The sequence below is a fragment of the Peromyscus leucopus genome, chromosome 6, assembly GCF_004664715.2.
Source record: "Peromyscus leucopus breed LL Stock chromosome 6, UCI_PerLeu_2.1, whole genome shotgun sequence".
NCBI classification, from domain to species: Eukaryota; Metazoa; Chordata; class Mammalia; order Rodentia; family Cricetidae; genus Peromyscus; species Peromyscus leucopus.
Window position 1 is genome coordinate 56,205,293 of NC_051068.1, and position 13,610 is coordinate 56,218,902.

General features: G+C 44.4%; 1 protein-coding gene across 3 annotated transcripts in view; it reads right to left on the reverse strand.

The window, feature by feature from the left end:
- Rapgef2 (Rap guanine nucleotide exchange factor 2) overlaps positions 1-13,610 on the reverse strand; it is a 243,942-nt gene that overhangs the window by 150,453 nt on the left and 79,879 nt on the right. For all 3 annotated transcript variants that reach the window (XM_028880097.2, XM_037206675.1, XM_028880096.2), the window contains exon 4: positions 780-863. In XM_028880097.2, the coding sequence (XP_028735930.1) occupies positions 780-863 (84 nt within the window). The remainder of the gene's footprint in view (positions 1-779; positions 864-13,610) is intronic.

Consider the following 13,610-nt stretch of genomic DNA (forward strand, 5'->3'; position numbering starts at 1 on the left):
TATTTAATAACATAAAATACTTAGTTAAAACCAAATAAAAGGCTATTTGTGATAAATTCATAATCAGAAAGAAAGAAATCTCTCCGGAAACGCCGTAGCTAACCTTAACACAGATGGGCATGTTTTAGGAGATGAGCTTTTCTGGCCATAATTAATTGGACCAGAGGTGCGTGCCTGCCCCAGCTAAGCCAATCTGATTACATCCTAAAGTATCTAAGGAAAACAGTCAAACCGCGTAAATCTTAGCGACACAAGGTCATAAATCAACAGTCATCACACGTGCACGCCAAAGTCACGGGGAGAGGAAGCACAAAGCCAATCTATAGACAGATGCAGAGCCGAGGAGAGGCCATATGGTCCTTAGAGGCAGTGAAGTCAAAGGCAGTTTCTGGCTCCATTTCTAGTCCCTTGTGACCTCAGTGAACATGCTCAGCTGTCCTCAGAGGTTTGTACCACTGCTTCCCACAGGTTAGTTCTTCTTTACCAAAGTCAACCTGAAACTAATTTTATTTGCGATGAACAAAAGTGTCCCAAAACACAGCTGACACAGTCATTCAGCAAATTTTCATGTCACCAGCACGTTTTCACCCATTCCTTGCTAAGGAAATTAGAACAGTCTTTATGACATAAAACAAGCATATGGAAAAAAAAGAAAACAAAAACGTAGTGTAACAACTCCAAAGCACTGCCTTGCTTTGTATCAGCAGAGTGATTGGGCGAAATAATTCAATTCTGCAGAAAGAGCTTCAAGATCATTGCATTGTACGTCTACACCATACCTGCTCCTTGGAAGAAACATGGATTCCTTAATGAACACGGAACCAGAAAGGAGTATATACCAGCAGGTGCCAATATCATCAGGACTGAAAAAAAAAGACAAAGGAAACAGAAATCAGATGACAATCCACAGCAACAAAAATCAAAATATATATAGCAGATGGTATAGCAATCCGTCTACTGCACCCAGACTCACAAAAGGCGCCAGCATACGACATAATTGAAATACTTATTACCGAGTATTAGAGGTGCTCTTAAACGTTATTACCACTAAAACATAAGCTAAAGACACCCGCTGGTTTATTTAAGTATTTTTAATTTTCCTTACATCTATCAGCACCTGTCATTCCAGGTTTTATTTTTCGATCTAATGTTTTGAGTAGGAATTACTTCCACTTGCTTCAGTGAAAGAAAAAACACCAACTTGCACAGAACTCAGTCCAGTCAAGCTTTTCTCTACCTTTCTCTCACACTTCTCCATCACAAACAGCATTCTGAGTTTCCTCATGTATGTAAGTGCATAGCCAGTCAGATGCTTACTTATTTACTCCCTCTTACCAAAAAAAGTATAATCTTCTGAACTTTCCTTCCTTTGTGGAAATAATCTCTCCTATGGGGAGACTCTGCTGTACAGACATCATCTCTGCCTGACACAAACCACCCCCTAGTAGTGGACATTTCAATTTAACCATACACAGTTGGGGGGGGGGGGGCGTGCTGTTAAATAATCCTGAACGTAAGTAGTATCTGACAAGGTGACAATATTAACCATCACATCTTCTCAGCAGAAGGTAACTGTACTATTATTACCTTCTAGTTTGGGGCAAAAACTACCCTTTGCTAGGCTCAAAACTAGTTTCAACTTTTTCTGATAACAAAAGATAAAACATTGTATCAGAAAAGAGAAAAAAGGAAATTTATAAATGCATTTTAATCTGCTTTCACAATGTTACCATTATCAGAAACAGGTTGATACAGAGAAATGAAATCTTTGTTTTAAGCTATAAAAAAAAAAATTTTGATGATTTTATGTGTATGGGTCTTTTGCCTACTTGTACGTCCATGCACCACATGTTAGCCTGGAGCCTGCAGAGGCCTGAGGAGGGTGTTGAAGGCCCTGGAACTGGAGTCACTGGAGACTGTTGTGAGCTGCCATGTGGACGCTGGAAACTGAACCTGGGTCCTTTGGAAGAGTAGGCAGTGCTCTTAACCTCTGAGCCATCTCTCTAGCCCCCAAGGAAATGAGATCTTAAAAACGTAAGACAGTGAGGTTTATTGCTGTGCACATAGCCTTGCGGAAGTCTGCAAGATCAAATGAATAATGATGACTGCCTACAAATAATAATTAGCCCAGCTTCTAAAAGTATCACACATGACACCGAGGTCTGTGGTGACACAGAGAATGCAACAGTGACTGGCTTCTCGGTGATCTCACGTCTGTCACCGCTAAAGGCAAATTAGTACAGACCAAGTCAGAGGGAAGTTTATCGACACAGTCTTCCTGTCACCCGTCACACACACCACTGACAGGCAACCTGCCTTCAGAGCGGATGAAATACCTCGACAGCAGGTATTCGGGCACCCTGAATACCCACTGATTACTCTATAATTAGGTTTGCCTCTTCCTATCAGGAAATCCATGGCGCAGATTTAAAGATATGGAAATTAGAGAACGGGTCTCAATCACTATCACTGACTTGAATTTGCCTGACAGGTGCTGTTCTAGTTTGGATAAGCACCCCTCAAAGGCCCATGTGTTGAAGATTTGTCCTAAGACCCTGATGCTGCTGGAGGTGATGAAATCTTTAATATGTGTGACCTAGAAAGCAGACTTTAGGTCACTGGGGTTGTGTCCTTGAAGGGAGAGGCTATGAGACTTGGTCTCTCTGTTTCTTGCCATCACAGAGGAAACCGTTTTCTCAGCCTCCATTCCTCACCGGGATATGCTGTACCTCACCAGGATATGCTGTACCTCACCACAGGCCTGTCAGCAGTGACTGTGAGCAACCGTGAGATGGAATGAGCCTCTCCTTGCTAATTCTCTCTGTTTTGTTGCAATGATGGAACAAACGGCAGTGTCCATCGCAGATGAGCTAAAGGTAATAGAGATGAGTTGTTCTCTTCCCAAGAGACTCCAGGGCTAGCCTGCAGAAGCCATGCTTTTGGAGAAGGCATTTGCAGAGATCATGCCATCAACAAGCACTTACTGAGTATACTGACCACTTACTTCGTGCCAAGACAGACACGACTTCTTTACTGTTGTACTGCTCCTCTTACGATTCAAGGTTTTGCTGTAGTAAACTCGTAATAACTAAAAATATAAAATAGTACATCCTATTTTAAAGATGTCCTGGAAAGCATGAGCTAAAAACAACCTCTCCTTTCTTTGTTTGGTATCCATCCTCTACAGAACGTGTTCACTTTCCACTGTGAAAATTCCCTGTTGCAAAATACCATGTCTAAAAATCGGTTTCTATTAGATCCTCCTAACTCTCTCAAAGCACTATATCAGCCATTCTGAGTTGATGTGAGATAGCCTTCTGTACGCTGTGGATATGTGTTGCTCTCATTGGTTGATAAATAAAGCTACTTTGGCCTATGGCAAGGCAGGATGGAACCAGGTGAGAAATCCAAACAGAGATACAGGAGAACAAGGACAGGGTCTAGTAGACACCAGCCGGCTGCCCAGAGAAAAACATGTCAGCAGACCAGTAATGACATGGCCACGTGGCAATACATAGATGAATAAAAATGGGTTAATTTAAGATGTAAGAGCTAGCTAGTAATAAGCCTGAGCCATCGGCCAAACATTTATAAGTAATATTAAGCCTCTGAGTGATTATTTTAAAAGGGGCTATGGGACCGAGCAGAATGGAAAAGCCTCTGGCTACACTGAGTCTCTGATCTTACAGTCTATGCTTAGAGCAGCTGTTACCAGAGGGTCTGACTTTTACACATGTGAAGTGAAAAATTTGCCTTTTAAAATGCAACCAGAGTTGTAAAGAACAATGTAGGACTGCAGTAGCAGCAGGAAACAGTCCTGGGTTTACACAGTGTCAAGCCACACATGGCGGCGCACACCAGGAGGCTGAGGCAGGAGAGTCTAGGCCAGCTAGGTTTACACAGAGAGACATTGCCTCTGTGGATAAACAGATATGCATGCATACATACAAATAAAATTGAGATATCTCCTGTACACACTGGCAATGAATCTAGTTAACAGCAGTAGCAGCAGTGGTAACAATGTGTCGCTGTTTTCAGAACTAACCCAGTTGCTCTAAATTTCATGAATTATCCGGGATGCTTATTTTCCAAATTACCGATCCCATTCAAACTCCCTCATTTCCGATCAATGGACAACTGATTGAAGTGACTTTTAAACAAATATCCTAGATGACAGTCATGAACAGGCCCTTCATCAAAGATCTCAGTACTGAGCCCCCAAAGTAAAGAAGAGGTAAAAGAAATCTAGCCTGCTGTCAGTATTCACACATACTGTATATCAGACATACATTGTAGACTATTATTTTATTTATTTTTTTATTTAAAAAATCTTTCCTTTTACATACCAATCCCTGTTCCCCCTCCCTCCTCTTCTCCCACTCCCCCACACACACCTACCCCCATCCCACCCCCATCCCCTCCTCATAGAGGTAAGGCCTCTCTTGGGTAGTCAACACAGGCTGTTATACCATGTTGGGGACAGACCTAACCCCTCCCTCCTGCATCAAGGCTAAGTAAGGCATCGCCTGTTTGTGTACCCAGGATAAGTCCTGGTCCCATTGCCAGGGGACCCACAAACACATTAAGAACATTTCACCGACATTCAGAGGGCCTAGTTTGGTCCCATGCAGGCTCCCCAGCTGTCAGTCCAGAGTCCATGAACTCCCATTAGCTTGGGTCAGCTATTTCTGTGGTTTTCCCCCCATCATGCTTCTGACCCCCCCCCCTTGCTCTTACAACCCTTTCGGCCTCTCTTTAGCTGAACTCTAGGATCTTGGCCAAGTGCTTGGCTGTGGATCTCTGCATCTGCTTCCATCAGTTACTGGGTGTAGGTTCTATGATGACAATTAGGGTAGACACCAATCTGAGGGGGGCAGGAGAAGGCTAGTTCAAACACCCTCTCCACCACTGCTGAGTCTTAGCTGAGGACAATCTTGTGAGTTCCAGAGGTTTTCCCTAGCTGCAGCCTTCTCCCCATCTCCTTAATGGTACACTCTGTCAAGATATCTCTTTCACTGCTCTCCTTCCCCGTCTCTCCCCCATGTTCCCACCTCCAATCCCCTCTCATCCCAACCCCTCTATTCCACACACACACACACCCCTCGGTTTACCCAGGAGATCTTAACCCTTTCCCCTTCCCAGGGTGATCCATGTGTGTCCCTCTTAGTATCCTCCTCTTTACCTAGCTTCTCTGGGGTTGTGGATTGTAGCCTGGTTATCCTTTGCTTTGCAGTAGACTATTATTTTAAGGTGTGTTACTTTTTTTTATGTTGCATTTGTTTAGCTCTGTTAAGCTGTGTTACTCTGCCTATCTAAAGCACCTGATGGTCTAATAAAAAAGCTGAACAGCCAATAGCAAGGCAGGTGAAAGGATAAGCGGGGCTGCCAGGCAGATAGAATATATCGAGGGAGAAATCTGGGAGGAAAGAAGAAAGAAGGAGCCAGAGAAGGAGGAGGACTCCAGAGGCCAGCCACACAGCCACACAGCAAGCTACAGAATAAGAGTAAGATTTACAGAAGTAAGAGAACGGGAAAAGCCCCAAGGCAAAGGCAGATGGGATAATTTAAAGTTAAGGAAAGCTGGCAAGAAACAAGCCAAGCTAAGGCTGGGCATTTATAAGTAACAAAAAGCTTCCATGTGCAATTTATTAGGGAGCTGGGTGGCAGGCCCTCAAAGACTAAGAAACCAACCAACAACAGACATGTGTGTGTTAAACACAATAGGCGTCATTTCCATTTTTGTTTTGTGTTTTAAAATGACTTGCTTAGAGGCATATTCAAGAGTTGTTGAAAAGACAAAGGCTATCATGAAAGAACCTGGCTTGACCATTTCTAAATAACTGCAAGCGTGAATCAACAGTGATGGGCAAAAAAGAAAACCATGAAAACTAAAGAACACCAAATAGCAAAGCTGTAAGTTACAAGTCTCTCAAATGCACATTCTGGGAAGACTCACAACTTACAGAAGGGCCTAGGAATAAGAACTACAGCGGTCCCCTTATTTGACTCCAACACATCCCATCCTGCAATAGGCAAAAAGATGCAAAAGCCTGGAAATTGACAAGACATTCTAAAAAGTTCCTGGTTTTGTTTGTCATCAACAGGTAGGGAAATAATAAAGCCCAGCACGACAAAATGAAAGCAGATCACAAAGCGATCATAATAGCTTCCAGAATAATCAGACAGAAACCCACTGCAGATGACCTGTCCTGCGTCATGCTCAGCCAAACTACAATGGTAAGTCCATAAGTAGAACGGACATTTCCTCCTTCTCTACTGAGCCTGAACATAAGCCACAGTGTTGGCTGATTCCCAGTCTGTTCCATCACAACTCTGCCACTCTGCTGCGAGGCCTGCTGCCCCACCACCACCACACACACACACCGAGATCTCTTTGTACCTTATGGAGTGTCTGGGACCCTCTGAATGCCAGAGCACCTATCCCATCCACACCATGTTGATACAAGGTTCTCCACGATATTTCATTCTAAGCTTATCTCTTCCTCCAACTACAATGACATGACCTCTGCTGGCCTGTCATGTATCAACTTGACACAAGCTACAGTCCTATGAAGGGAGGGAACTCAACTGAGAAAATGCCTCCTGAAGATCCAGCTGTAAGGCATTTTCTTAATTAGTGGTGCAGGGGGAAAGGCCTAGCCCATTGTGAGTGGTGCAATCCCTGGGCTGGTGGTCCTGGGTTCTATAAGCAAGCAGACTGAGCAAGCCATGGGGAGCAAGGCAGTAAGCAGCATCCCTCCATGGCCTCTGCATCAGCCCCTGCCTCCGGGTTCCTGCCCTGTTTGAGTTCCTGTCTCGGCTTCCTTCGATGATGAGCAACAATATGCATGTGTAAGCCAAATAAATAGACCCTTTCCTCCCCAGCTTTTTGTTTTGTTTTGTTTTGTTTTGTGTTTTGTTTTTGGTCATGGGGTTTCAGCATAGCAATAGAAAGCCTGACTAAGACCTGGCCCCTCCCACTGAGCAGAACTGTGTGCCTCATCTAGCAATATCTAGTCAGTATCAATGCTGAGGTAATCAAGACCATGACACGCTTGTGTATCATCACAGCTTTTTGATGGGGCAGAGTTCAATAGCCTGATCAGACCACATGCAGGAAGCTCAGTTAGTGGTCCCCTGTCCCCTGTTGGCCACATAATCCTAATGAAGTTAAATTCTAAGGTTCTAGGTCAGTGGTTCTTAACCTGGGGGCTGAACAACCCTTTCACAGGGGTCGCCTGAGACCATGGGAAAACGCAGATATTTGCATTATGATTCCTAACAGTAGCAAATTTATAGTTATGAAGTATTAATGAAATAATTCTATGGTTGGGGTCACCACACCATGAGGAACTGTATTAAAGGGTCACAGCATGAGGAAGGTTGAGAACCACTGCTCTAGGTCCTCAATCTTGAAACCTGGCATCACCAGCTTCTTTCCAGAGTTACTTCGGTTTTAAACAACATTTGATCTCCTTGCCAGCAGAGACTGAAAAGAAGCACTCATTCTTTTCACTGCTTCTGTCCTGACTGCCGACACTCACTTAACACAACATGCCTTTTTTCCACCTATACCTCAGGGTCTTCGAAAAAACCTGATGCTTTTGACGGTACCTTTTCTCTGTTGAACTTGGTTTTTATCACTATTCGAGTTCCTGAGAGTGGCTGGGCATCTCTCTGGTAGAGTAAGTCATCTTCCTCACTTCCCTGAGCTCATGGGGCACAGTCACCAAGGGAGTAAGTAATCACTCCACTTTTCCCCCATTCGCGTCTCCAACTCATCCGTACCGCCAATACATGCACTTTATGATGCCTGCTTGCTGGGTAGGATTTTTGGTTTTTGTGTTTTTTTTTTTTTAAACAGTCCTCTTTTTTTTAAGTATTTCATTAAATGCATTTATTTATCAGGGAAGGGCACCTGGTGCATGTATGGAGATCAGAAGGCAACTTTATAGAAGCAGATTCTCTCCTTCTGTTATGGGGGTCCGGGAGAATCAGTCAGGCTAGGCAGCAAGCGCTTCCACTAGCTAAACCATTTGTGCAGGCCCTTTAGGCGTGTTCTTAATGAACAGAACAATGCCAAGCAGTTCCTCACCAAAGGGTCTACAAGTCAAAGATGTATAGCTTTTACAGGGGAGCTCAAAGAACTTCTTAGCAATATCCTCCGGATCCACGGGGTGGCAGTGTCTCCACATGAGAGAGGACCTCCTTGCGCACTGCTACAGCAGGAAAGCATTGCAAGTGATCACGCCGAGGGTGAGGGTGACTGTGTGTTGAAAGAATAACACTCATTTAAAAAAGAAAAAAAAAAAATGATCAAATGGGGGAAAAAAACATCACTGTTGGGCCAGAGAATGACTTCTGAAAAGTTGTTTTCAGAATACAATGTGAAAATGTAAGGAGAGGCCGACTGCAAGTTTGTCTCATGGCACAGTGACGGCCACCCCACACAGGCTGAGGAGAGGAGTGGGCTGTGAGAACACGGCACTGGGGCTCACACAGCCTTCAGCTCAACACTGCCAGTCAGAGAAGCCGGGCTAGAATCACAGCAGCCGAACAGAAGCCAGAGCTCTCCAAGGTGAGGGTCCCACTGCATGGCACCAGCAAGAGGGATCCAGGAAGCACCTCTCTGCACTTCCTTGGGCATTTGAACAGTTGGGCCAGGAGACATCAGCAATCGCAGCCAGAGCAACAGAAAGTGAAGCCTGGGAGTGTGCCACATCTAAGGATCAGAGCAGGTAGGAACATGCACCATGTTCGCCCATCACATGGTACAACTGTGACCACACATCAATGTGGGGGCCACTAGAAAGCAAGCATGCACTGTGCTGCCCTGAGTGTAAGACCACAGTCACAAGCTGCTGGCACCGGGAAGGAGGGTAGGGGGAAGCCGACAGAAATCTAAAGGGTCCCATGGCAAGCCAAAACCAGAAAACACCTGCTTCCTTGACTGTCTGCTCACTCAGTGACATCAGGCAATCAGAAGGCTCCACTGCCCAGGGCCACAGGCTGAGGGAAGCCCTCAAGAAAGCAGGGAGCTTGCATTTTGCTCATTTCTACTGTGATTCTGATCTTCTGGCCAGCTTAGACTTGTAAGCTCAATATACAATTGTGAAAGTGGGGGGGGGGGGTCGGGGGGTCTTACGTATGATAAATCATCCTGAGACTGCTCCGGTCAGAGGTTTTCAAGACCAAGAGCCCTGGAGGCTCTTCCAGCCACACTTGCTACTGCTGCAGCTGGGCAGGGCTTCCTGTGAACACACTGTTCCAAGCCTTAAAAAGTTCTAACCCTGGCTGCCTGCCAGCATGCAGATGGCTTTCCAGATACACAGTCATTTCGGTCCTTTTCACCACAATACGTCTATTACTGTTTATTACAAAGTTGGGTAACTGTGTTTCTTTTGCTCCTTTGATAAGATTTGGAGCTACAAACTCAAAGACAACATTTCCATCAGTTACTTTTATGTAGTTAATGAGACAGGCTAACGCTCATTAGATAGAACTGCTGGCCCACAGCGGAGCAGCTGATCAAGCCAGGTATCACCTCATACACAGTCCTGTGTGTACTGCAGAAAGAACTCTGAACAAGAGTTAGATGAAACAACTTTAGCATTTTACTTGCCACCTTCAGAACAGCAGGGTTTAATCATAAAACAATATAGTTCATTACACTAACAGATGTAAATGTTAATGTCCATGATATGAAAACAAGTAACATTTAAAAGGCAGAAGGTAATTCCTGTTTCCTCAAAGTCCTAAATTGTAAAAATAATTACGTCACTTTTAAAAGCTGGCGTAAAAGTTGGGAGTGACACCCCTGTGTTTCCAGCACTCAAGAGGTTGAGGCAGGAGGATCACTGCAGGTCTGAGGTCAACCTGGAGTTCCGGAACAAGACAGGCTACAGAATGACACCTGGCCTCAAAAATAAATGGAAAAATGAATAAATAAACCTAACTACCCAAAGAAACAGAAGCACCATGACAGGTGTGAGATCGGCAAAGTCAGTCCCATGCAGGAGAACTCAAAGAACTGGTGAAAAGTATGAAGATCTTCAGCCTAATGCTGAAAATACAGGGGGCAAAGTGGACATCCAGTGATGAGTCATTTAAACAGCAGCGTGAACACATAAAACAAGGAACTGGCAACGCCAGACAGTCTAGGGGCTCTTAATGCTGCCATTCTCAAGTTAATAGAATTCACTTGAAAAGGAAATGGAGCATCGCCCTAGGAGTGAGGAAGTTACTGAATGAACATTTTTTTTCAACAAAGATGATATAAACTGCATATGCATTACAATAAGTCAAATCAATGACTCAGCCACATTAAGAGCAGAGGACACATCCAAGGGTTTGAGGAATGATCAAATTTAAACAAGCGGTCAAACCTGAAAATTGACTTGGAAACTGCTAAGGGGCAGTGATTTACACACTATCATTTCCTCCTCACCAGAAACCTGTTCTCACCTGGAGTAATTCAGCTCAGAACGGTTAAGGAGAATCTACAGATACACCCAATCTCACTCAAAGCCCAATCCGTCTCTGCAAACTAGTCTGTAGAATTTCCAGTCCACATGATCAGAATGCATAGGAACTAAGCCTTGTCAATCAAGAAACGTTAAGTAGTGAGTGGTTTTCAATTCACCAGGCAGTTTCGTAGAAAACTGGAGACAAAAATACCTTCTTCAATAAACATGCCAGCCTGCAGAGGAATATCCTCATCTGTGCTAAGGCCAATTCTTTAAAGAGACTGTGATTTCTTTTTTCCAAATAAATTAAAACCTTACTTTTGTCATTTTGTTTGTATACACATAAGCATGTATTAAAATAATTAAAGCTTGGACAGAGAAGATTATTTCAAAGTCGGAGTTACATATCTCTGGGTAAGAAATGAAAGGAAGCAAAGCTGTTTTGCAAGAGAGGTAAAACACCACAAAATAAATCGTAGATGAAGCGCTTACTTTGTAACTTACAAAGACTATCATCTAAAAGCAAAGCCCCCTCAGCCAATCCAGAAAAGAGAAACTAGATGATGCAATTGTTGAAGAAGGAGAAGAGGTCAAAGGAGACATTTCTCCCATGATGGGAGACCCTGAGGCTGTGTAGCATCTGTAAAAGGCAGGAGAGAGACAGAGACATAGAGACAGAGCTTAGCAGGTGTTCGAGAGAAAAAAAGTAAAGCCCCAGGCCAACTCAGGAGGAGCCCAGTGAGGAGGACAGCAAAGAGGAGGTGTCTGCCCTAGGACCACAAAGCCAAGCCAAGCCAACAGGGAAACAGGCTGCTTTTAGCAAGAGAGCACTCAGAGAGCACTCTGCTAAAGTGTGCGTTTACAGATGCAAATGAAAAGGCTTTAGCAAGACCGAATAGGCCTCAAAGCAGCTGTTTCACAGAGGAACAATTTCCTCTCCTGAAATAGATAAACCCTTAAAGTGCTATGAAAACTCTTAGAAACCAAAGCATTCAATCAGATCTGCATGGGGGGAAGGACCACTGAGGTTGAAGGTATGCATATGTCTCCAACGGCTGACTTCTTGATACAGGTTCTAAACACTTTAAATATAACTGTCCAGTAAATGCAAATTATGAGGCTGGCCAGCCAGTTAGGAAAAGCCAGAGCACACTGGCACTAAGACCTCGGCATAGTGTTGCACTGGGAACCAGCCCAGTCAGAGAATTTCTCAGCATGTTCCCAGCTGATGACCCTCCACTTATCTGATGGCATGTTGTGATTCTCACTACTCTCTTTTTTTGCTGGTCGGGGAGGGCGCCCCTCTGTAACTTGTCCAGCCTCCTCCTCGCTCCTCCTCCCCTACCTCAGCCCCCAGGGCACTTAACTGGGGTTAAGGCATCAGAAGGGCACATCTCCTTGGCCCTCAGGAGGAATGCAAGAGCCCTCAGAAGGAGTGCCCAAGCCCTCAGCAGAGGTGAATGCGCCCTGAGTAGAGCTGCTGGTCAAAGGATATGTACATCTTACTCTGAAGAAATGACGTTACTATCCCCGTTCTGAAGATGAGGAAGATGTAGTATAGTGTTAGATCAAAAGAATGCCGTATTTACCTGGTGAAATTATTAAAGCCATCGCACACAAACATAGTAAGGAAAATGGTTAGTCATCTCTTGCTCATAAAAGCAAAGTCTGAAAGCCATCGATATTCTGATTGCACTAGTCTTCAGACCAAGCTCCAGGGAGAACAAGATCAGTCATTTCTGTCCAGGTCCTCAGAGCAGCTCCCCAAAAGAGGGTATTATTAAGGTACCATGGATTTACATAAACCACAGCAGCTGTTCTTTAGGTTTCAAACTACACTTGCACAAACTGGCAAGAGCAGAAGCATGCCCGCTACAGGACCACAAAAGGAAATGCCTCACTTACACTTTGTAAGTACATCAGCAAAATACCAAGTACACAACTATGTGAATCTGCAGTTAGACTCTATGAATTTTTATTCTTACAAAAATCAAGATTTACTGAGTAGCCATATCCAGACTTCTCATTGCTCACTACCACTGGCACCTAATTCTAAACAGATATATGTGAGCAACTGGGAGAACCAAGTCAAACACGCTCCATTTAAGACTACTAGGGTAAGAACTGGGCCTTGTCGGCAGGTGTAAAAACAAATACCCAGGATGTTCAAAGACTCTGGCACACCTCTCAGAAAAAGGGTAATAAATAACCACATTAGTGAACTATGGTTGTGTAAACAGGAGTGCTGGGTGCCAGGCCTTGGGGAGGATGGTGACAGGTGGTGATTGAGTGTTAAGAGTGTTACCATTTTTAGGATAAAAGGGGACAAAAAATGTCGGTGACTGAGGCAAGAGGAGAAGCTGCAAAACCTCAAGATCTGGGCTCAGGTCCAGATCCCACTTCAAGTGGTAGGCGCTAGAGGATTGCCTGATCTTCCCAAAGCTCCATTTCCTGAATGGGAAACTGGGGAGATGAGAACAGCTGACCCCACCGGACATCTACAAAGAGTGAAGAAATGAATGTACATCAAGCACTTACTGGAGCCGGCAGGAAGCGCCCGTTATACATCGGCCACCAGCTCACTGTCACATCACACATCCGAGGGGAAGGACAGAACGACAGGAAGCTAGTGTCACCCCTCATGGAACTGCTTCATGCTGTGGATGCCTTTCTGTATGCTGTGAATATGTGTTGCTCTGATTGGTTGATAAATAAAGTGCTGGTTGGCCAGAAGCGAGGCAGGAAGTATAGGTGAGACAAGCAGAGAAAAGAATTCTGGGAAGAGTCAGGAGTCGCCAGACAGACACAGAGGAAGCAAGAGAAAAGGTACCAAGCCACGTGACTAAATATAAATAAGAATTATGGGTTAATGTAAGTGTAAGAGCTAGTCAATAGTTAGCCTGAACTAATGGCCGGGCAGTTTTAATTAATATAAGCTTCTGAGTGATTATTTTATTAGCGGCTGCGGGGTCTGTGGGGCTGGGCAGGACCAGAGAAAACTTAAGCTACAAATGGCACCTCTGTGTGTTTAATTGGGTTCAAGCAGATACAGGACCTGGTGGGACACAGGAAAACTTCCAGCTACAGCTTCATTATAGACAACAACATTCACAGGAGGTTTCCATCTGGGCGTCTGCACACCTA